Source organism: Tasmannia lanceolata, unplaced genomic scaffold, assembly GCF_043159265.1.
Source record: "Tasmannia lanceolata isolate RefF3 unplaced genomic scaffold, GAP_Taslan_0.1 ptg000015l, whole genome shotgun sequence".
Lineage (NCBI taxonomy): Eukaryota > Viridiplantae > Streptophyta > Magnoliopsida > Canellales > Winteraceae > Tasmannia > Tasmannia lanceolata.
Genome location: NW_027518692.1, coordinates 35,002,937 through 35,029,072, shown reverse-complemented (window position 1 = coordinate 35,029,072; position 26,136 = coordinate 35,002,937). Strand labels below are relative to the sequence as shown.

General features: G+C 37.7%; 1 protein-coding gene across 1 annotated transcript; it reads left to right on the top strand.

Annotated features, from left to right (window-relative positions):
* Positions 1-2,289: 2,289 nt before the first annotated feature.
* Positions 2,290-25,598, top strand: EME1B (essential meiotic endonuclease 1B). Its single transcript, XM_077353688.1, has 11 exons — positions 2,290-2,663; positions 9,865-10,370; positions 15,733-15,897; positions 16,312-16,465; positions 16,564-16,673; positions 17,425-17,600; positions 20,052-20,115; positions 20,234-20,352; positions 21,859-21,948; positions 24,714-24,828; positions 24,910-25,598. Exons 1-11 carry the CDS (start codon positions 2,399-2,401, stop codon positions 25,090-25,092), a joined length of 1,947 nt encoding a protein of 648 aa, XP_077209803.1. The 5' UTR covers positions 2,290-2,398; the 3' UTR covers positions 25,093-25,598.
* Positions 25,599-26,136: the final 538 nt, after the last annotated feature.

The following is a 26,136-nucleotide window of genomic DNA, read 5'->3' as shown; positions in this document are numbered from 1 at the left end:
TAGTAGTATCATTAATTTACAAGTTTTTAAATTATTATTTTCTATGATTAAGGTGGAAATTAATTTGTATTATAGCGCTTATAGAAAATGAGTTGTATTATTGTGGATTCTCACTCTTCAATTCTAATTAGTGGGGTATTTGAGCATACTAATATATGGTCGATCATCCTATGAGGTGGCACCTCTTGAAAAAGAAGTGGCTTTCAAATTGCTTTTGTGAAAATCGTCCGCCCTTCTTTAGTATTTTTGTTACATCTTTCCCTAGTTATAAAACCACTAGGATGGGGGGTGGCTCAAGAAAATAAAAGGGTGAATTTATCACTATATGGAGGCTTTCTAAATATAAATATTTATTTATACTAGCATTCGTGGCCTATGCTATGCAGGCATGTAAAATAATGGGCCCCACCCTATCAAAACATGGTTGCCCCACTTGATTCATGGATTTAAGTGGAGTTGGTGGGACCCACCCTATTACAACATGGTGTAAAATGGCAGGCCCCACCCTATTCATGGATTTGGGTAGAGATGGTGTGCCCACTCATGGGTGTAAAATGATTAGCTGCACCATATGCATGGATTTGGGTAGAGATGGTGGGCCCTACTAGGAGTCCAACTATTGGGTTGTGATTATTCATAAGTAGGGTTTTAAATTTTGGTTTCAGTTTTAGACATAGCCGAAACCGAAATTCGGGCCGAAATTTTGTTAAAAAAAAAAAGAAGCAAATTTTTAAGTTTTGGTTTCATTAGGTCTCGGTTTCAGTCCCAACCGAAATCCAAAATTTTGGTATTTTGGCCGAAATTTAAAACCATGTCTACAATGAAGGGACCAAGGCAACAGAATCTCTACTGAGGGAATGTATGTCTAGAATGATGAACTTGAGATATTAAAAAATCAACCTTTTTTGGACTAGAAATTAGGAAAAAATTACAACGAAATGACAAAATACTCTGGACACTCTATGGATTTCCTACTTGTCTTGCACAGAGTTTGCAAGTTGCTCTCACCGACTGGAGACCTACCTAATACGATTTGGGCAGCGGCAACCCTGTTTGCTTGCATTCTCTGTCGCACTAGAAGCAGGTAGTCAATGACAGTGTGATCTCGTTATCTATGTCAATGAATGAAAGTATAGGCAGACTACTATAACTTCGCAGCGAGGGTCAAAAAACCTCTTCTAGCCCTTTAAATAAGGCAGAAAATAGCTATTGAAAGAACTGACTTTCACCTTGAGAGCCTCTAAAGAGACTTTACCACCATGGAGTGGCTTTTTGCAAAAAGATGAGGGGGAAACTCCTTTACTTTTATTCCAGCAAATATTATTTGGACTGTCCCGGTGCCAGCCTTGTGTTCATGGAGTTGGTAGAGTGTGCTATGTGTCTTAGAATTTGGAGAAACTGATGGAAGGAGCGGCATCGGCAACGAGTCTAGGTCTATCAGTGGGTCGTCCTCTGAGTCACTCTCGCGTGCGAAGAAGAAAAGAGATGGAATTTGAGTTAGCAAAGGACTGAGTGTGACTGCTAAGCCCCTATTTCTCCGAGTCACTCATCTTCACTCTCTCAGAACCACCATGACTGCTGAGCCCCTATTTCTATTATGATTGCAGACCAACAGAGCCATGCCACCAGCCAAGTTAAGAACTGAACAACTACAACGAATTCATTTATTGTTGAATGGAGCTCTCCATCCACTGCTCTTACTTTTTGAGTCAGTATCCACTTATTGAAAAGTAAGCTGCAGAGTGGTGTAGGTTGAGCGCAGGGGATTTAGAGAGGACCTCTAACATTCATGGAATGCTTTTCAACACTAGAGCAGTACACCGAATACCAACCCGCTGACGAAAGGCACGGTCATTCGGGAAGTCCTTCCGAGGACGAAAATCAGACAATTCTTACGAGAGCTGGAGAAGCGTCTACAGGTAAAGCACTGTATCCATATAACTGCTTTCCGCCTACTATCCGCAATCCATTCCATGTTTAGAGACCTAGGTAATAGTATCCCGATCACACAACTGACGAATGGTGCTTATATCGGATCCTCCCTATCTCCTAATCGAGCTTGTAGTAGTACAGTGTGTGGGATGGAGTTCTCCTTCCCTTCATGTGTGCGCTGGTCTTGTATCCTCACTAGCGACCCCAACTAGATTAGTGTAGCGAGTAAGGGTATTTTAGTCATTTTACTAAGCATTAAATGAAGGGGAAATGATAGAGATTCGCCCCTTTTTCTTTTGTAGGCGCCCCACTTGAAAGGGTAGTCCAGGAAAGAAAAAGAGGGCTACGGAGACACTTTCGCGCTTAAAACTGAAGAGGCCCATTTTTCAAGTTTGGAGGGTGCGTTCTTCTCTTCAGTTATTTCCCTGAAAAATAGATCGAACCTGGTTCTTGCCCTAAATCTGTAATGGCAGAATCTCTAGCCGTGGAAATCCCATCGGACAGTGATGATCCATCCCCCTTCCCATCTCGAATAAGAAAGAGAAAGAACGTGAGAGGAGAAGAAACTCCGTTTCTCATTCTCGATGATGATCCCACACCTCAAAAGCCGGGTCCCACGAGCACCCCCTTTTTTGTTCTCGACACTCCTCTCTCAAATCCTTCCCCATCAGATTCTTCCATTGTTAAATGCACCGCCCGATTTTCCAAACCCACGGAGGAGAAATTATCCGGTAAGTTCATACTCATTCTCCCCAATTGAATTAGTTATGAAATCCATTCCTTTCCATGATTGGAATAAATTAGTTTAGATGGGTACCAGTTGGGGTGGAATAAATTAGTTTAGATTTTAGCTATTTGTAGGATTTGCTGTGTAGTTGTTTGGTATATGTAGGAGTATTAGAGATAAGGGTTAGGGTTTCCAGATTGTCTTGGGTTAGAGATTTAGATGAAGAAGTCAAGTGGGTTTTCTATAAATAACATGTAAGTAGTCTTTTTCAAATCAATGAAGAATTTTATCCCAGAAATTGTGTCGAGGACTGACCCTTCCCTCGAAGTGGGTCAAGAGGCTGATCTTCCCTCTAAGAAGATCAATCGCGTTGCGAACTGATTCGGGTTCGTAACAAATTGGACCTAGTTTCTCTGATTTGTACCAATTTCTTATCGTTTATGCATATTTCATTTCTATTCGGTGCCATGATGAACGCCTTTGCAGTACAAAATTGCATATATGGAAGCTATAAATCCATTTCTTTTCATGATTGGAATATTTCATTGTTAGGGTTATTTTGAAGAATTTGGATTGCCCGAGATTCTTTGTCCACCCACCCTTCTATTTTAAATATGGTCTCTAGGGTTATGGGTGGTGCTTTGTGCTCTTGATTACTTCCATTGAATTATTGATTTGTTGGATGGAAATGGGAAATGATTTCAACACAACCATGTTTTGATACAAGACGCTCATGTTTCTTGTCTTTTAGTATTTAAAGAGCTGTAAAATGGTTTTTACGGTTCCCAAAAAGCACTTACATGACAATTAAATGCTAAAAGACAAGATACATGAGCGCATGTATCAAAACATAGTTGGGCTGAAATCATTTCCAATGGAAATTTAAAGAAGGACGAAATACTTATTCTAATTGAGAATGTTTGTAAACGGCTAGTTATCTAGCCTGGATGCTTTTTTTCCCCCATGATAGGGGTGCCAAACCCTGTTGAATTGCTCTGCTCTGATACATGATTTACAACTTGTGGTCGATCTTCTTCTATCTTGATCTTCTACAAAGTTTGAATCTACAAAACCAACCATATCCAAATTCTGACTCTCACCATAAAATATCGCAACCTCTGAAGTACCCTTCAAGTACCAAAAGATCTACTTCACAACATTCCAATGATCTCTCCCCTGCATCTATCTACTGACTACTGACACTACTCACACTGCTGGGTAATGTCAGGTCTAGTTGTGCACCATGAAAAAATAAGGCTCCTCACTGCCAATGAATATGGTTCAATTTAACAACCTTTTAATTGACCATTTTCTTCAAAAAATTTACAACCGTCTTCATCAAACATTCCCATGAGGCAATGACAGGAGACTCTTATGTAGATATGGTACGTGTCAACTCTTATGTAGATATGGTATGTGTCAATTGTCTTCATAAAAAAACGTATGAGTGATGCCATCAAACTTAGTAATTTTGACATCTTGAGGTCCAACTAATTTACATATGTTTTTATCAACCATGTAAACAGTTATTCCATCCCATGATTGGTACTGATATAACCGGTCATTACATGGTGTCATGTGAAAAGTAAGTGCTAGAATCCAAAATCCACTCTTATTGTAGATTTTCTCGTGGGAGAACATATAACAACACCTCACTATCCTTGGATCATGTGCTTTAATCCGCTAGATTTCTTTGTGAACATTTTGAATCTTGCATATGTTCATGAATCATATTTCGTCACATGAAAAATTGGCAGAGTTAACACAAGAAGAGAACGGAGGGAACATGAAGCATGAAGTAGAAAAGGAAGGATAAATGTGGCTTGAATGCGACACCAACATCCTGATTATAACTTGAATTAGAACTAGCATAAGCAACTGAAGTCTTCAAAGTGGCGCACAGTTACTGCCACTACACTCTCAACAACCACCAATTGTCTTCCTTGTCTTCAAATCTTGAAAAACACTATATGAATAAATGGAAATTATAAAACAATTCAAGGAATTTGTCAGACTAATTCAAATAATGAATTATTGAAATATTACGAACAAATGAATAAAATTGATATTGTGAAACTTGGACCGTTCCCTTTCCTTCAGTGGTAGAGGAAGACTTCAGCTAGTCTAGGACTTCCCCCAAGGAATACATAGGGAGGCAAAATGGTTGTGCTTACCACATGCGGAAAGGCAATAGAATTAATGACCCATGAGAACCTATACTGGAATATTACCATGAAAAACTGATGGGACGGGACTTTGTTATAAGGTGTTATTGCGGATACATTAGCTAGAGAATATTTTTGCTATTGAAGGGTCTTGTTGGTATTTTGTAAAGTAATGCTTATTGGTTGTATGTGTTGTAATTTTGTAAAGTTACCTTTTGTAATTTTTTTCCATAGTGGAAGAGTAGAATATTTTCTTCCCACATAAATTTCCACTTTTCCTTTTTTCTATTATTCTGCTTTAAATGATATCAAAGCTTTGAACTCTAAATTAGAGGAATTTTTTTTTTGGGATTGTTTTCTCTAGATGTATGACTATTCTTTATAGCCACACATCTTCTTACACTTTGAATAGCCTTGGTTGTCAGCATAGTCACAAATATCTCTGATATTTTTACAAATATCGTGATGCTTTTTTTATTTTTTTATATCAAACGACAAATCCCAAAATTTTCCCAAGATTCCGAAAAGTCATTGAGATATCTTCATACTTCATTTTTTACCACAAAAATATCGTGAAAATGTCACATTAACTTCTTAATTTATTTGTTTTCATAATTTTGTTCTTAAATTTTATACTCAACTCAGCTCAACAAAGCCTTTGTCCCAAACTAGTTGGGGTCGGCTAAATGAATCCTTTAGAAAAATTTCATGAAGAAGGAAGGAATCTACCCAGCTCTAATCCCGGCTCTAGTTGGGTTCTTCTACGTGGATAATTTTCTTCCACTCTATCCTATCCAAGGTCATGTTCTCTGTTATGTGCCTAGCTATCAAGTCTTTCCTCACTGTTTCTACCCAAGTTGTTTTCGGTCTGCCCGCTCTTTTTACTCCATCAATTTGGCACGAGTCGCCTCTTCTCACCAGAGCATCCAAAGGCCTATGTTGGATATGTCCAAACCATCATAAGCGGTGCTCTCTCATCTTCTCCTCAATTGGTGCCACCCCCACCTTTTTACAAATGTCTTCATTTTTAATTCTATCTAACCTTGTGTGGCCGCATATCCATCTAAGCATTCGCATCTCCGCTACACTCCTCTTATGCACATGCTGCTTCTTGGTGGCCCAACATTTTGAGCCGTACAGCATGGCTAGCCTTACAGCTGTCTTATAAAACTTTCTCTTCAATTTGGTAGGGATTTTACGATCGCACAGAACTCCTGAGGCAAGCTTTCACTTCAACCAACCTACTCTTATTCTATGGTTAACATCCTCATCAATCTCTCCTTCCTTATGTAGAATTGAACCAAGATAGCGGAAGATATCCCTCTTAGGTACCTCCTGTCCAGTCATATTTACTACATCCTCATCCCGCCTCCTTACATTACTAAAGTTGCACTCCATATACTCTGTCTTAGTCCTATTCTGTCTAAAACCTTTGGATTTAATCCTATAGAAAATTTGTTCTTAAATTTTATATTTTTATATATTTTATTTTTCCTGTTTTCCCTAATATAAACTTGAAAATAACAAAAAGTTTAAGATATCCCGAGATACATTTGTGATTGAGAAGGTTCTATGTTAGGTTGTAAGCCTGGAATGTCTTGGGTATTTCAAAGGAGGATAGATAATGTGATCCTGAACCGGCTCAGTGCTTATAACGGATGCATTGGACAACTATTTTGGACGGCAATACCCTATGCAGTAACGTGGCACATATGGAATGAAAGGAACAACCGCATCTTTTCGGGAAAATGGCGGGCTCAACAATATATTGCTATGGACATAAGAATTTCTTTAATTTGATGGGCGGGCTCAAAAGTAAATATATCTTATCCTGTGGGATCCATATTGCGGAATTGACGTGTGGTTTGTTCCGAGAAAAGGCGTCGCGTATCCTTTGCCCCTATTTGGTCCCCGCCACAGCCGGGATGGATTAAACTCAATTTTGATGGAAGCTCATTCGGAAATCCTGGTTGGGCTGGCTTCGGAGGAGTCTTCCGTAACCATACTGGCTCTATCATTGCATCATATTCTGGCCCTGCCGGAACATGCAATGCCAATGAAGCGGAGGTGTCAGCTCTTCTATTCGGACTAAAATGGTTCATCAATCAAAATTTGGGTCCTCTGATCGTAGAAGGTGATTTTGCAAACGTCACCGAATGGGCGACTAATCGATGCGGTGGTCTGTGGAGATTGGCGCCCAAGATTGACGAGATCAGAGCTCTTGTCAGCATTGTGAAGCCGCATATTGAGCACATGTGACGAAGTGCGGATTCGATGGCGGATGCGTTGGCAAAGCATGGGGTTAATCTCGAGTCTGTATGTATACTGGAGGGATCATTGGTATGTGGTAGTGTGTAGTGGCTTTCTTTGGATGTATATAGTGGCTTGCCTGTCTGGGACATCTTGTCCCTATGATTGTAAGCTCGGTTTGAAGGAAATAAAATTTGTTACCTTTTAAAAAGAATGTTAGGTTGTAAGCATTTTTTGTTTTTGTATGATTTGATCTACTTGTCTTGTGGTGCATGATTTTGCTTTTTCTTCCAAAACGGTAGTGGGTCTAGTTGTTTATTGAGAGTCGGTTTGTTAGATGATATAAGGGATGCCCCTATTTTTGTTTCTGGATTTGATATCATACAACTTTTTACAGAGATACGTTCCTTCAAAATTGGGTTGAAATGTTCTACTTTATATAATTGGGTTTTTTGCAAAAGCAGTCTTCTACTTTGTTTTATTTGCAAAAAGAGTCTTCTTGTTCGACAATTTGCAAATAGAGTCATAATGTTTGAGTGAATTTTGCAAATCAGGTCATGTCATTGGTTTGTGACCAAAATGCCCATGGTAGATTTCTTTACTCATAAAAAGACCAAAATGCCCTTGTATTTAAAAAGACAAACTACCTTATAAAAGACCAAAATTCCTTCTGCATATACTAGCATTCTTATACATGAAAAGACAAAAATTACAGGGCCTACTCTATACATGGGCTCGTGTGGAGATTGTGGGACCTACCCAATCATAGCATTTTTGTCCTATGCTATGCATAGGTGTAAAAAATATGAGCCCTCCCTATCACAACATAATCTGTAAAATTGTGAACCCTACGCTGTACATGGGCTCTACGCCTCTACCCCATAAAAACATAAGTCAACTTGGTGGGCCTGACCTGATGCATGGGTTTGAGTTGACTTGGTGTGACTGGCATGCCCTATCAAAACATATCCGTGAGCATCATGGGTATTTTGGTCTTTTTCAAAAGGAAATTTTCATCTTTTCAGACGCAAAGACATTTTGGGCTAGTTAAGAATAAAATTTTTTTTACGGTGGGTATTTTGGTCATAAACTGATAGCATGATCTGATTTGCAAAATTGACCCAAAAGTGATGACTCTATTTGCAAATTGTGGAACTAGAACTCTTTCTGCAAATAAAGCAAAGTAGAAGACTTCATTTGCAAAAACCCCTATATAATTTTGAATTGATTTGTCACTTTTGTTGCTCCTCAGTGCTTTTCCATGAGACTGATGTTTTCTGTTAGTTTTGGCAGAAGAAAGTAAGTTCGGGTCATTATTTGTTTGTGATACCAAGGATGGGAGAGTCATTGTAGTCACTCAGACAGAGTCCAAGTACCGTGAAGTTAAATGGAGAAAAATTTCTAAACTATTCTCAGCTACCCATAGCTGATATTACTGATTCTAAGTATGGTGAGTTGGAAATTTGGAATCTAAAAACATCACAGTGTTGGGATGATTATTAAGCTCTACGGGATCATGAAACAGAATTGGCTTATTGTTTCCTAAGACTGCCAATGAAGTTTTGGAGACAATAAATGAATTGAATAATTTTTCCATAACATAGGGCGATGCAATCTGGTTTACTATCAGTTTGCTTCTGAGGGATTCTGGGTTTTGTGCCTTTTTCTAAACCTAGGGCTTATGTTCTATTGACTACTCACTTGATATGAAACTTCCTCACTCAGTTAATTCTCTGAATAGTCCTTGTCCATTTCAAGACTCAATTCTGCGCCCTTTTAGCTCTTGCACAAGCATTTAGGTCATATTCTTGCCCTATTATTGGTGAAACATTTAAACTCCATTATGCTATGGAGACTCATTAGGGATCATTTGTTGCAAGTTAAATTTCCGACCTATTTCGCGTGCACAGTTTCTGATCCCACTAGCTGCTTCTATGTGCATTCCTGAATACCGTCGTAATTTCTAAATCTGCCAAAATTGTTTCTCGGGCTCATTAACTTGGTTTGGGATACTGTTTCATAGATTGACTTCTTCCTTGCTTTGTCGTTTATTGAAATCCTGTGAGGCTTTGTTCAGTACTCGGTAAATATGACTTTTTGGTGTGGTTATCAACTTATGATCTAGGACACCCTTTTTCCCTTTTGTCGTTATGTGTTTATGTTAACTGTGTCACTCAAACCTGGTGATGTATTTACTATTTAGCTATTGCTTCCCCAATGGAATAAATTTTTTTTCATTATTTTTCTTATCAGTAAGTATTTGGAAAATATGTATATTTCGTAATGCCCCTTTTGTCGTTTTGTGTTTATGTGAACTGTGTCCCTCAAACCTGGTGCAATATTTACTATTTAGCTATTGCTTCCCCAATGGAATAAAATATTTGCCATTATTTTTTTTTCAGTAAGTATTTGGAAAATATGTATATTTCGTAATGCCCCTTTTGTCGTTTTGTGTTTATGTGAACTGTGTCACTCAAACCTGGTGCAGTATTTACTATTTAGCTATTGCTTCCCCAATGGAATAAAATATTTGCCATTATTTTTTTATCAGTAAGTATTTGGAAAATATGTATATTTCGTAATGCCCCTTTTGTCGTTATGTGTTTATGTGAACTGTGTCACTCAAACCTGGTGCAGTATTTACTATTTAGCTATTGCTTCCCCAATGGAATAAATTATTTGCCATAATTTTTTTATCTGTAAGTATTTGGAAAATATGTATATTTCGTAATGTTGATTTCTTAATTCAGTGACAATTATGATCACTTTGTTTGCTCTCGTGTTTAACAGGAATTACCGGTTTGATATGTTTGGAGTCTGACAATGAGTCTGAAAACAGCTTTCAACGTGGAAGTTCAAAGGAAAATGAGAACATGGCTGCAAGTTTCGGTGTGACAGATCGTTCAGAAACAAGCTTCTCTAAATCTGCGAGTTCTCTTGCTGGAAGTTATAAAAATGACTATATTGGACCTTGTTTCCCTACAGAACTAGGCGCCATAGGAGGTGGTGATAGTGAACATTTTCAGTTCTTAACCAAGACTGGTTTTGTTTTTGAAGATAAAAGTGCCTTTGGCAGTGTTAGATCTGGATCCTCTGGTCACCATAGTGATGCAACTTCTGAAAATGACTTGGATATGAACTTGAAAATGAAAAAAAATATTTCTCACTCGGAGTCGGTTCTCTGTCAATTGGGTGGCAGTGACAATCAATCATCCCAAGGGACTGCTAACATTATTCAGATTGAGGGTGACAGTCCTACGCATAGTAGCTTTTCCTTTCAAGATGCTGTTCCGCAGGTAATTTCTCTGAGCACATAATACCTTCTTTTGTGTGTTTTTACAAATTCAGATTAGGAGCAAGCATTGCATTAGGGAAGTGATATTTACGCCCCTTTTGATTATTAGGGACACCCAATGCCAGTGTATCAATGACTAAAGGGGGGCTGATGTACTTGACGTCGGAAGAATCAAGTGGGGTTTTTTTTTTTTTGAAAATTGACGACTTTATTGATCAGAAGCATGAAGTAGGGACAAGATGTCCCTACGTACAATGATCCATAATTGAACCCCGGTCACGTTACAAAAGAGAGATAGTCAAAGAAAAACAATATATACTGTTGAGAGCTATCTATCCGCCATTGCCATAGTTTCCGAAAAAACATGGACATCCGTTGATTCTCTTACAACACCATCCCTTGCTAAGCCATCTGCCACTTTGTTTGCCAACCTTCGATTCTCTAGGCGGAGGCGACGTATGGAATGGTACTATCCATGGCCCAAGCTATTGTATTGGGTAATCGTCCTCAATGATCAGTGGTTTGGATATATGCCCCGCACACCATTTAATATCAAATAGCCCTTTCTTCTGCCTCATTTGCATCACATATTCCAGTAGGTCCGAAGCAGGTCATCACCTTGATTCTATTTTCATCCTTAACCACTCCACCAATCATATCCATTCCGGGTTACCTAATGAGCTCCCAAGGAAATTGAATTTCATCTATGATTTGTGGACAAGGACACGAGTGTCGCGTGTCGACATGGACACGGAGTGTCGGACGTGGCAAACTCCCAAAATTTAGAAACAGGGACACGGCTAAAATAGAAAGTACATATAATCATGATTTGTGGACACAGATTCGTGTACCGAGTTTCGACACGGATACAAGGTATCTGACATGGAAACCCCTAAAAATCTAGAAATAATGGCACACTCATACACGTACACACATATAAAGTTACTGACACTTCTAGCAGTACACTTCAAGTGTCTAAAGGAGTGTCGACACGTGTGGACACGGGTGTCGTGTCGGACACGACACGACACGATACTTGCGTCAGCAATAAATTCAAAGTGTCGGCCAAATCATAGAATTTCATCCATCCCTTAAGTGGGGTTTCCCATTTCGGTGATATTTTCACCACAATTTTCCTTTCCCTAATAACAGCACTCCAGGTCCTCAAAATGCCACCAACACCATATGTAATTCCATACGGCATTTGGCCCAAGATATTAGTTCTATCTTGTCAAGCCGCGCCGTACCCTTCTCTTTCTCTCCAAAAAAGCTCTGATTCCTATCCTTCCATATGTTCAAAAACAGGCACAGGTCTCCCGGTTCCCCATCCACATTTGTTTTCTGTTTTCTGTTTGTTTTTTTTTTTTTTTTTGCATTCAGCCCGCTTTTCGATATCCTCCGGCATACTCTAGGTAGCAGTTTCATTCTCCTCATATGATACACCCAAATCTTTTCCCAAGATTGTCATTTCGTATGATTTTCCTTTGACTTTCTGGATGGAGGACGATGCCGTATCCCTCTTAACGACTTCACAAACCACACTTCTTGATGCCTCAATATTTTCCTGAAATAAGATTCCCTAATCGATTCCCATCGATTCCATGTCTACCAATTTCTTCTCCGTGTCGTTTTCATCAGACATAAAGTCATCAGACTTACATACGGAATCACCCCTTCTCAAGCATGAATCAATTTTTTCGTGGAGCTCTTGATCGAGTGTATCCTTGGCAGACAGGGAGTCCATGGTCACCCGATCTTCGCCTTCCCCATTAGTGCTTTTGACCGTGACACTTGCCGGATCACGCCTATTTGAGCAGGATTCGATCTTTTCTCGCAGCTATTTGTCAAGATTGTCAATCTCAGATGTACTAGTGAGTATATCTGAGGTTGCCCCGTTAGTAGCCTCTTCCAAATTGCCATCTGCACAAGGCGGTACCGCCAGTTGATTGAAATCCGCTGGCACGGCTATAACTCGAGGATCCGACAAAGCATCAACTGGTTCCACTGATTCAGCACTCCCGACCGATAAATTCGGTTTTACCATTACAGGGATTTGATTCAGCTTCCTCCATCTGTGAGATAGATGCTCCTGAATAATCACGTCCTTATCATAATTATGACCTCCCTCCTTTTTCCTTTTGGTGGATTTGAAATTCTTGGACAGCGCTTCATTGATGGCCGTCTGCATAATGGAATTTAGCTCCTGTTTGAGATGTGCAAAATATTTTTGATCATCTATTCCGTTTCTCGCCTGAGATCGTGAGCCAGAACCCCGACCTGATCTCCGCACAAGTCGATTTCTCCTCGACAAAGATACAGGCCATAATCTTCTATTTTTGGAATTCTTCATGAGCCATGCCAACTTTGTTTGATCTGCCCAACAGCTGGCGGATCAAGTAGAAAGAAGTGGGTTTGATTGCCACGTACACTGGCACTAGGTGTCCCTGGTGATCAAAAGGGGCGTAAATCTCACTTCCCATTGCATTATAGGAATAATTAATGAAGTAAACTGAATCCTTAATATTAGCATACATGTTATGTACTGGATTGTTTGATAGCCATTTGGCCTACATCAAGTAGAAACATTTTATGCCTTTATTGAGCTAAGATTTTAAAACCTCTCAATGAACTTTTGTACATTTAAGTTGTAGGTTTTGCAAAGGACCACATACTTAGTACAATGTTCTTCTCAATAGGTTAAAACCACCAAATGCTAATCCATTAGAATAATTGGCAAGGAACATGGAGATGCCGCTTAATATTATTTCACAAAATGCTCATACCAGCAATGAAATTGTTCGTGATTGATTCACTGCTTTCCCATGTTGAATCGCATAACCATCATGTAGAGATATTTCTCATTAGAGAAAAATGCAGGTGTTGAATGTTGAATGGTTGAAGGCCATGTTATGTGCAAGGTTTAAAATTTCGGTTTCGGTCGCCACAGAAACAACAGAAATGTTTCAGTTTCGTTTGGAAACTTCGGTGGAAATCTTTTAAAATCAAGTTACATACGGAAACATATGCAAATTGAAGAATTTAAAGATGGAACTTAAATAGCACAAATACACACTTAGAAACCATCACATAAGCAAGACAACCATCTATAATGGTTTAAAAACATTGAACACCTAGTCACTTGCATTGTCGCGCATGCCTGATAATTTAGTACATACCGAATTTCACATGTAATTCATAAAAACATTTATACATAATACATACACCACATGTTGCATGCAATTCATACAAATGCAATTATGTAATACATACTAACATAGTTTCAAAACTCCCCCCGTGTCATTGTGGATTCCCCATAGTCGACTCTTTTTTACCTTGGCCGTGTTCTGGTATGAGCCCGCATTTTGCCTGTTAAAGTTAGTCAAAACTCCTTTGACTCTCCCAAGTTATGACTGTGCCAGCCAAGTACTCAGCCATGTCAACTGGGCACTCAGACCATGTCGTGCCGAGTCGACTAGGATGTGCTTTAGCCCCATTTTGACCTCGATCCCTGTTTTGAAATACTACATACTGATATAGTATACCATTATTACACTTACGATTTTAGTTTATGCATTTTGGTCGTTTCGGTTACGGTGGGGATGGAAACAGAAACATTTTGATTGTTTCGTGTCGGTTTCGGTGGAAATTTAAAACCATGGTTACGTGAAGGCAAATAATTATTTGGTGTTGGACAAAGATGCTGGTTCCTTTTACAATGCTCAAAAATTAAGGCACAAAATTTTTATTGGATATTGCAAATTCATCAAGGTAGCTTCAAAAATTAGGATATATCTATTTTCAACAATAAAATGTTAAATAAAAAAATATATGATAAACAAAAGAAATAACTTCTATGGAATGCATACACTTATTGAATTTATGTTTTTTAATTCATAGGTTTCTATCTTTTCAATAATCTTTAAAAGCATATACACTCCATATTCATCTATCTTTTATTTTGTTTGTTTTTATGTGAGAAAATATCTTTAAACATGCAAGATGCCTATAGAAAAATCATCTCCTGAAAAAATCCTGTCCTTTTATTTTACTCTATGTCATAAATGTCGTTCTCGGGAATTTCTCGGCAAGGGAAAATATTGGGATATATTAATTTTTTATTAGTTTTTTCGGGTTTATATCGGGAAATAAACGGTAAAATTAAAATTATCTAAAAATATATAGAAATATTAAATTTAAGAAAAACAATATAAAATAAAAATATGGTAACAATATCGGGATCGGGATAATAATTCGATATTATCGGGATATTTTATGATAAAAATGAAAATATCGCTATATTTTTAAAATCTCGGGATTAGTTAGGGATTTTGTCGTTTTATCAAAATCTCGGGATAAAAACGCTATATTTTGAAAATATCGGAGATATTTGGGACATAGATTTTACTAGGATTAATATGTAAAATAGACCAAACACTTACCTTTATCCTCTGAATTGTAGAACCTTATCTTAAGGAAATCTTCATGAGATTAGCACTATACATCTTGAAAAGCGAGGTAAAAGTTTAAGATGCTATTACTTTATTGATCTAACATGAGCATTCTTATGAAGAGGTAATCTGTGAAGATAACTATTGGAAATATAATAACTAATTGTTATTTTAAAATTTGGGGAGTATAATATAGATGGATGTATAATAATGTGAATTACCATACCCACCATACAATGGAAGTATGATGTGGGTGGCATGCATGTGTGAGATGGCATGGATATATTATTCTGTTTTTGAATAATGAATAACCAATGCTATTACTAAATACTAATGCGGATAACGATCCTGTACCAAACTAGTACGACCTATGTAGCATAAGAATATGCTTTTCTTGGAAAGCAGGGGGAGGACTGTCCTTTTCTTGAAAGGGATTCTCTCTCTCTCTCTCTCTCTCTCTCTCTCTCTCTTAACATTTCTCGTGTGCTGAAGATTAATGCGGGCTTTCCTGTTGGGCTTTTGGGCCTGGTTATTGTCGTAAGTAAACCCATCACTGCTCTAGTCTTAGGCCATGTCCCCTGGTCTACCATTGCAGACAAGGCCTATTGAGCAATCTTTTGTCTTGGTAATGAGTTATGTCTTAGCTTTAGCATTTAAATATGCTGCTTATGTTATATCATATGGCAAGTCATCTGTGCAGGTTGGTTGTGCATTATGTTATATCATAAGGCCAGACATTTATGGCTGGGTGATTGAATGAAATTTTGTATTGATAATCAAAATTAAGCTATTCATTTTCGATATGCGTCATACTCATTAGTGATATGGTCAAACATGGTGTTCACAATGGCAAATAGATGTGTCTCCCATTTAGCTCTACCAATCCCAGTGAGTTAATCAGTCTATCTAATACAGGTACAGAGTGATGATGACCAGGAAAATGCCGTCTTGGAGCAAGTAGGTTATGTGAGGGAGCTGGAAGATAAATATTTAGGAGTTTATTTGGAGAAGAAGAAACGCAAGAATGAGGAAGCAACTAGAAAGCAGCAACTGAAAGAAGAAAAGAAACTAAAGAGGGAGGTCAGTGTTTCTAGAAGACTTAGGGGCCATTTGGATACGCGGATTTTAGAATCTCGGATTTCCGTAAAAACCTGGATGGGAGATGAGAGAAGGAGACCGTCCGTGGTTTTTTGATTTCTTGCCCTTCTTTCCATCAGCAACATGGTAGGAGATTATCCCATGTTTCCAGGTTTTAGAAATCTGAGGATGGAAGAGAGATTTCTAAAACCTGGATTTCTTACTTAAAATCCAGGAATCTAAAGAGAAGCTAAACGAACGGTCTCCTCCTTCTCTTGTGTCCCGTACAAGATTTTGAGGAAATCTAAGATTCTAAAATCCGCGTATCCAAACGGCCCCTTACTGTGTTATGGAATTTGTTGCAAGTCTTTTTCATTGACTGGTATATCTTAAGTGATTAAAGATTCCTATATACAGCAAGAGAAGTTGCAGAAGGTAGCTTTGAAAGCTGAAGCAGCTCAGATGAAAAAGATGCAAAAGGAAAAGCAGAAATGGGAAAAGGGAAAGTTTGCAGTAAAATCAATAGTAGCTGAGATTGATACTAAAGTAGTTGAAATTGGAGCAATTGGAGGTACGCCTAGTCCTTTATCATCTTTCTTTTGTAGATAGTAATTTGTAAAATGATGGTAATTTTCTGAGCAAATGTTTTATTTTACTTTCTTTATTTAGGGCACCTCCTTACTAGGTTTGCTGAGAAAGGTCTCACATTTCGTGTAACTAAAAATCCAATTGAAACATCAATTTTATGGAAGATGAGTGTCCCCGACCAAATTTCTCAGGTAATTCAAAAGGGAAATGATATCAGTACAACCATGGTTTGATATTTTCACTAACACATCTTGTCTTTTAGTATTTAAAGTGCTGTCAAATGTTATTACAGTTCTCAAAAAGCTCTCACAAGCCAATTAAAAAAGAAAAGACAAGCTGGGTTTTGTGCAATTATTAAAACATGGTTGCGCTGATATCATTTCCCATTCAAAGTTCCATAGTTCATTACAAGATTGTTGTAGGCTTCATTTCCGAGCGTTTTTCTTTTGACATAATCTCGTTAACATTGTACATACTTCATCTTGTGCTTTTGAACACCTTTTCTCGAGCGTTTAGCCATCATTGGCTTACTATTGCATCAAAAATTTATATCTTCTTGCAGATTATGGTTGAGAAGCACTTCCTAATCTATTTCTTGTTAACTCTACCAAGATATATTACATGTCAAAACTTACTTTTCTTTAGTGAAAGTGGTAGGTTTTTTCTGTCATATATATGTTCTTGCATTTTCCTTCCGGATTATTTCCTGTGTTACTTCAGTTTTTATCTCTATTTTTTTAGAGTTAATGGATGTTTTAACAATTAAACTGAAGTCTTTTTCCCTATAATAGTGCGAAAAAGTTTTATTTGACAATTATTTTTTCAAAAGAAGAAAATGATTGTTCTGATTGTTGTTAAATATAGTAAGTTATGCATCTAAAACTTGATGTATCATCATATGTGGCACATTCAGAGCTGACATTAGTGGTTCATTTACTGCAGCCTTCATCCAATTGTTCAGAAGTTCCATATGTACTTCTTGTATATGAGGCAGAAGAGTTCTGTAATCTTGTCGTCAGTGAAGGTCTCATGGACCATGTTTCCAGAGTCCAAAGTCATTATCCATCTTACACTATTTGCTACCTCACGAATAAATTAATGGCCTATATCAATAAAAGGTGAGACATGTTAGAGAAACCTCCTTAAAAGTTTTGATCTCATTTTTCATTGTTGGTATTGATATAACTTGCTATCAGTCCATATTCTTTTGTTGTTATAGACCTGTCCAAGTTGTGTCAATGAAATTCCACATCTTTAGCATGGGGTTCACTTTGTAATTTGTATGTAGTTTTTCAAGCATGCAAATGCAAATGCAAATTTCTTTCACCCTTTTCTTATCTGCATTGTAGAATCACTTTTATGGATAGGGTTTGCGAACATATGAATTGAATTGCTCTCGCATACTTTCTGTTTAGCAGCTTTTATTGTGGATATACAGGTTCAACATTGGTGTGTTTGTGGCATAAGTTTTTGGTCTTATAATGACACTTTGACGGATGGCTGATTTTGAAACTGTTGGGCAACTTGTGAGAGTTAAAAATGTTCGAAAAACAAGAAGTATTGAGGATTTTAAGTATAAATCATGCATGGCATGATTTACAGAGCTTCTTCAAGGCAATAAAAATATGTAAATATTGGACGTGCATTGTTCATATTTGATCAACAAATTTCCAACAATGCAATGTTTTAAAGACACTGGACATGACGGTTCTAGCAGAACCAAAAGGTTAGCCTTCCCAGTTTGCTCTTAGGAACCATTTTTATGGGTTTACTTCCAAACTATTCGGTTTTTATGAAAATCAGATAGTTTTCCCAATTCACTCCGAATTGCAATTTATGCTATAAGTTCTTACCCTGTTAAAAGTCATAGTTTGGAAATAACAAAGGAAGGAGGTATTAGGGAACTCTAACCCTCACTACTATTGCTGTTTGTGAGAAAACTATCCACTAGCCCATGACAAGCTTGACAAGATTGTATTTTATTTGACACTTTAAATGATATACTTCATTAGTTTATATGCCATACTTGGGCACAATGTGTGGGTGTACAATCAAATGCTTTTGACGTTTCTTATGTTACCATGGATCGGCCGCAACAAGAAATTACATCCATCAATTAATTTTAACAATACAATATCATTTTACTATTGTAGTATGTCAAGTATAGAAGGGCTTTGATGTATTACTTTTTTATTAAGCTATACTGGGCCTAAAAAATGAGTTATATTTCTATTATAGCAACCACTGTTTCAAAACTTGGATCGGAACGAGATCTCATCCGAGGTAAAAGTTACTAGACTTGTGCGACTCAGTGATTGATCTGGTTAATTTTTCATTAACTCGGGTGAGAATTCGCCAAGGTAAAAGTGAGTTAGAAGAGTTGACGATTAACTCAGGGAGTTTTTAAATAATAATAGAAACCTAGAGTCCGTTGGATTGAACATTACAATCCCCATAGATGCGACTCAACATTTCCCGACATATAGGACATGGATATACGGATACGAGTATCCCATGCAATGAGATAAGACTCAACATGTATAAATAAAACACCATAAGAACTAACTAGATTTAACATAGAAGAAGGAATTGTTAAGGGGCTTAGAATAGCAATAAAACCGATAATAAGGGAAAATGATGCAATTTGACGGTAATCAAAGAGCCCCTTTTCTTCTTTATTTTATCTATTTTGCCTCCGCTGCTAGGCAAGCTTAAAGTAAAACATCCACAAAACTAATAGATTTCTGATTTCTTGCACTTACTAAAAGTAGATCTCAATTTAACTCTGCCAAAAGTCTCATAAGTCATTCTTCTGTGTTGACACTAGCAATCCTAACTAAGATGTATTAGTCAAGGTCTATTCTTATTAGAAAAGTCGATGGCCGAGATCAATCTGATCTGATTGTTAGATGTGGGATCTGATCCATTCGGATTAATACCTATAATGAGATCCAGCCATTCTCTAGGTTTCTTTCTAGTCCACATTCCTATGATGGTGAGATGCCAGCCATCATCTTCATGCGGTGAGCTTGAAGCGGGTTATCTTATTTACATATGATTTTCGAGCTGATCGTTGATTCTCTCTTCCCCAACGAGGCCCTCTTCCCCAACGAGGCCATCTTCTTCTATTATGGATTTTTAGGAGTTCATTTGCACAATTTTTGGGAGACACTAATTATGTTATTTTCTTGAGTATTATGGCGTCTGCAGCATTATTCTCTGTTATCGGTTTTCCTGAGTTTTAGTCATGGAACATCGTGAGATTGATTGATCATCGTGGTGATCACTTTTCTTAATTCATTCTTGGAGATTTATTACCCTGGTGTTTATTTAATTTGTGATGATAAAATGAAATTATAAAATGCTTGTTGATTTACTCAATACATGGATGAGATTATTGCATGTTAATTACTGCCGGACATTACATGCAATCTTATTTATTTATATCCTTTTGTAATGGAGAGCTTGTGAGTTTTGGTTTCATTGTTGCTATTTAATCAATTCATAACCGGGTCTATGATAATACATCCCCAATCATTCAAATCATCAACTTTGATGTAATTTTTTAGGGAACAGGCGCAGTACAAGAACCCATCAAATCTTAGCTGTTGGAGACGCCCGCCAGTTGAGGAGGTTAATAAAGTTCTCTTCACTTTCACATTGTTAATAAAGTTCTCTTTACTTTCAAATTTCCTGAAATTTCCGCTTTTTAGCTGCTTGTTGATATCATCTGAAATATGTCAATCACCAGGTGCTATCAAAATTAACCACTGATTTTGTTAGGGTACATTCGAGGCAATGCATTGATGAAGCTGAATTAGCTGAGCATGTTGTTGGTTTAACAAGTAGCCTTGCCACTTGCCAATTTAGGTGAGGTTTACTTGGTTAGTTGACTGCATGAATCTCCCATGCTATAATTTTTCTTTCTCCTACTGCAATTTTCTTTGAGGTATCCTACATTTTTTCCCATGATGATAGCACTGAATCGTTTAAGTTTATGATTGAAATATTATTTGGGTTTCTGTATATTTTACCATTACAAGTGTCATTGAAGCACCTTTTTGTTTGTTACTCTTTTACTTGTCTCCTATGTATGATCATGAATATGTGCTTTGAGCCTTTGAAATAGTAAATAAAAATTATGTTTATCAGCAGCATTAACGGCTCTTATATAAAGTTGATACTAGACTCTTCCTCTTAATTCAATTCTTGTTTAAGCAGGAATATCCTTTCTCTAATAAAAGATATGAATTTGGCATTATATATTAGCTGAACTTGTCAAGTGTTTTTTACGCGTGCTCATTTATATATGTGCTCATTTATATAGTGTAAGCCCATTTCCACATGGAAAATTGTTATAGAATGTAAAATGTATTTTTAAGCACTTGAAATATACCTTAAGTATGCCAGAATTCGTTCCATTTAGCTCCCGAAATATGTGTATATATGTTTGTGTATGTATATATAGAGATTTTATACGACGTACCCGTATTTTTCAAAATGGATTTTGTGAGGTGATATTTGTGTCTTTGTTTGAGTCCACCTCAGTAATCTCCCAGCTTTACTAAGGCTAGATCCTTATCCCGACTACTTGATGTGGCTTGATCCCTGGTGGTGTTGTTTTTGTGACCGGCCTGACCCACATCTATATCTTTGCTCTCCTTCTCATTTTGGATTTCTTTGTTTTTCTGAGGTTTCTGTTCTTGGGTTTCCTTAGGATTCTGAATTGGTCTCCATTCCATTCTTTTCCCGTTTTGCACTTTTCTAGGATTTTGTTTAGCACATGATGTAGTAGAGTGGCTGAAATCTTTGCAATGAGAGCAAGCTAAGCCTTCCAGTCATATTTAATGGCCTGTGTGACGATCCCAGTTGGGGTTTCAATTTCTATTGAGTCTGGTAGTGGGTTTTCGGCATCCAGTTCAACACAAATTCTCGCATAGTTCAGCCGAGAGGCATCCGTTGTCTGTTGGTCCATGTATAGGGGATTTCCTATTCCGCTTGCAATCTTGCTCAGAGCAGTCGGGGTCCAGAATTTTAGATGAAGCCCGGGAAGCCTAATCCATGTTGGAACAAACGGGAGGTTTAGTTTCTCTAAAGATATCTCAGGTGACCATCTCCGCATGATTAAGGATCTACGCCATAGTTGTAGGAGTGATTTTCCACCACTTGGTTGCAGTGTTCCTCCCTGAACCCAAGTACATGAAATCTTTGCATGTTATCTATGGTATTGTCATATATTTATCTTTTTATCGATTCAAATTGCTACATAGTACTCAAGAATACTTCATTCCTATTCATTTTTCTACCTTCAAATTACTTTGTTGTGTTTCTGGTGCAATCTATGGATCTACTAATTTCTTTTCTCTTCACTTGCAGGAAGAAGTTGACAAGGCTATCCGTAAATGCTAATGGATCCCATATCCCTAAGGATTTCATCGACAAGACCCTAATAAAAAAGAGTGTTTGGTAAGCCATATAGTTTGGAAGACCTTAGTCATTATAATTACATATTGTTTGTGTTCTTTTGTTGTTTTTTCTGACCCTGAATTAGATAAATATTCTTTTTATTATTTAAAAACATCTTTCTCCATTTATTGATTTTTTCTCCATTTTTCTTTTACTGGACACCCTTACTCTTCATATTTATTTTCTTATTTCTGAGAAGTTGAAATTTAACAACTTGGATGGGGTTCACATTTGATATCACATGCATGTGTATCAGAAGTCATTGTCTGAATTTTGAATGTTTTTCACTTCTACTGGTCCATACTACATCTTTCCCTTTACATTCATATAAACATTTCAATCTAAGTAGGTCCAGTTTTCCTACAAATTTCTCATGCCTAACTGCATATGTTTTTCAGCGAGACAAAATCATGATTGATGTTCTTTGAATCTAAAGTTGTAGCAGGAGAAAGATTTAGGGGAGAAATTTGGGACATCCAGTTCTTTCTTGGCATTCCATTAAGCTATCCTATTATAACCAAGGTTTAAAATTTCAGCCGAGACATGTCGTTTTGGCCGAAATATTTCAGTTTCTGCCAAGACCGAAACGAAATACACAATGAATCAGTTTTTTACTAGATTTTGCCGAAATTTCGCTGAAATTCCAACCAAAATTTTGTTTTCGCACCAATTTACAAGATTTCCACCGAAATTTTAGACATTTCCACCGATTTTTTTCACCAAAGTTTACATGATTTCAGCTGAAATTTCCACTAAAACCAAAATATTTCAATTTTGGTGGTGGTCGAAACCGACACGGAAACGGAAATTTGAAACCTTGAGTATATGTCAAGAGAGGCTTTCTCATAATGAATGGAGGGAAGGCTATGAATGATGAAATGTCAGGTCTTAAACAAAATTGCACACGGATCTATCTAAATTGCCTGCAGGAAACATGCACTTGGTTGTACATGGATCTCTGTGGTTAACTGTCTCCCTGATGTAATTGTTGATAAACTAAAGGCTCGATGGGTACCTTAGACGCAGGCCTTTGATACTGATTACTAGAGACCTTTGCTCCTATTGCTAGCTAAATTCAGTTAGACTGGCTGTCTCTATCGCCAGTTCACCACCAATACAGATTGGACATTGTGGCTGCTGGATTTTAAGAATGCCTTTCTCCATAGTGACTTATAAGTTGAAGTTTATATGGGGCAACCTCTAGGGTCCATTGGGTGCACGTAATATATAAGTAGAAGGGAAGAAATATAGATTCTCATTTCTTTACTTTCCTTTTTCTCTTGATTTGAGAAGAAAGTCAAACAGTGCAAAACAGCTTGCATTTGGAAAAAATTCAGCCGAAAAGGTCTGCCATGTGAATAGTAATTGGCACCAAACAATGCAAGTAAACAGAATATGTGTCCTTTTACTTTGATTTTCCTACTTTTTGGTGCATTCAAATGAACTCCTAAGGTATGTTTCTTTGGGAAAGTCAAGAAAGGTTTGTAAGTGTAGAAAGGCTATCCATGGTTTGATGTAGTCCTCTTGTGCTTGATTCATTTAGTTCTATTTTACCAAATATGGTTTTTGTTATAGTCACGCGGACCAATCGGTGTTTGTATGGAGACAAGACACTAACACTGTGATTCTAACTGTCTATGTGGACAATATTATAGATACAACGAATTACCAAAGAAGTATTGATGCAATGAAGAGGTATTTGCAAGAACATGTGCAAACCAAAAATTTGGGGCAGTTGTGGTACTTTCTTGGCCTTGAAGTTTCGAGGTTAATGTTTGGTACTGCCTATTTTAGGAAAATTATGTTCCTGATTTCTTGTCAGAGATGTATTTTAGGGTTGAAACCTATTGATACTTCTATGGACCCTGATAAACTATCGAAGGATAAGGAGATTTATTTTGAAGACCCTGGTACATCTCATGCCTTGTTAGAAAGCCCATTTACTTGATGATTAATTGATTACACGTCTTGATATTGCATTTAGGGAAAGTTCATGCATTACTATTGATCGTTGAGACGCAGCTTGGTGCATTTTGAGATTCTTAAAGGGTGTATAAGGAATTATTTCAAGGAAAAAAGACCCCTTGAAAGTGGAAATTTTTTCTGATACATATTTGGTTGGATCACCTTCAAACAAACGTTACACTACAGGGTATTGCACTTTTAGTTGGGGCAAATCTTGTTACTTGGCACTGTAAGAACCAGAATGTAGCTACATCTACATGATCTAGTACAGAGAGTATCATGCAATGGTTCAGTTGCGTATGAGTTGATGTAGTTGAAGACCTTTATGAAATAGGTGGGTTTTGAGGTTGGCAAGTCGATGAAGATGTTCTGTGATAATTGATGGGTACTTATATTGCGAGTGATCCCATAGTTTCAAAACTCCCCCGCATCATCGTGGGCTGCCCTGAGTCGACTCCTTTTTGACTTGGCTGCGTTCTGCGTTTTGCCTTACAAAATCAATAAAAACTCCTTTGACTCTCCCGAGTTGTGACCGCGTCAACCGTGTACTCAGCTGCGCCAACCAAGTACTTGACTGCATCGTACCGAGTTAACTAGGATTTTCTTTGGGGCCCGTTTTGACCTCCTGCGTCCGCATTTTCACTTCCGAGGAGCATAATTTTCACTGGATGCACTCCGCTTATTTCTGCTATGAATTTTACACTTTTTGGAGGTCACATTATGTTTTTGAACTGGTAGTATTCACATTATGTTGCTCAATAGCAGAACTTATGTGCCTGACTTTTTTTTCCTGCATTCAGGTTGAAAGTGTTAATTGCTATCCCAAAGGTGCAACCACGATTTGCCGTTGCCATTTGGAAGAAATATCCAACCATGAGATCCCTTCTGAATGTGTATTTGGATCCCTGTAAATCAGTAAGTGTGGCTAAGACAACAACAAAAAAAAGATTCAGAGAAATATTTGTGCTATGCTTGACTCTGGTTTTGTGATGACAGGTGCATGAGAAAGAATTCCTGCTAAAAGACTTAGTGACAGAAGGGCTGTTGGGTAATGAAGAAAGGAGAGTGGGTGAGGTCTGTTCCAAGAGAGTGTACAGAATTCTCATGGCTCAAAATGGAAACATCAAAACTGATGATGTTGAGGATGGAGCTGACTTCTTTCAAAGCAAGTTCTCATGAATTATATGGAAAATGTAATGTATGACTTACCATCACTATTGGAATGGAATGTAACATATTTGAGAACTGACTTAGCAGAAATTCACTTTTGGGATCAATGGTAAAAGACAATTTCTGGGTACTACAAGGAGGCATCAGGAGCATGCATGTGAGATCAAGACCGTTGATCTTGTAGAACAGCGTGGATGGTCCAGCATGATCCTCGTTCCATTCCGAATGGACTTCTCATTTGTAAGATAAAGGGCTATGCAAAATCAACGGTTTGGTTCTTCTCGCAAGAGCCCTACATGCGGCTTGATCGAGGCTTGATGGGTCAACGGTCTAGGATCATCTGATCAAGGTGTTCTCATCAACATTTGGCCAGACTTGTGATTGTGGTTTGGATCAATAGATCAGATCATGTAAAAGAGGAAAAAAGCGGACCCAACAACTGTGTTTTATGAAGGAGTGAAAAAGTGACTCTTTTATAATTTCTCAACATATTTGGGATACTCATATTGGCACTACCATGTTTTGATAATTGCACTAACTCACATCGTCTTTTATTATTTCAGCAGTCCCAAAATTAGAGTTTTTATACGGTCCCACAAATAAATGGTTTGGATGATCTAAAATGTGGGCCCAACTGCATTTTTGAAAACAAAAAGTCTCAAAATTAAATGGTTTGGATCATCAAATAGTGTGGGCCCAACTCTCTCTCTCTCTCTCTAGAGGGTTGGATTCGTCTGGGCTACAAATACTCGTTTTCCATTTCCTCTCTCTAGGGGACCCATTGATAGTAGAAGCGTCAGAAACACGCTTCCTCCTATAAAAAAAATTAACAAATAGCTCTTGATTAGAATGCCAGTCACACTCTCGCAAGCAAGAGTTTTCAACATTTTCACTCATGCCTCCACTATATAGGACTCCACTAGTATGGCTGTTCTCCACTGGGGACCACTTCATAGGTTGATCCAAACCATTCATTTGTTTGCCCACAACATAAATAGGCTGTACCCAGCAGATCATCTCCATAGGATGATCCTAACCCTCCGATCCATAGCG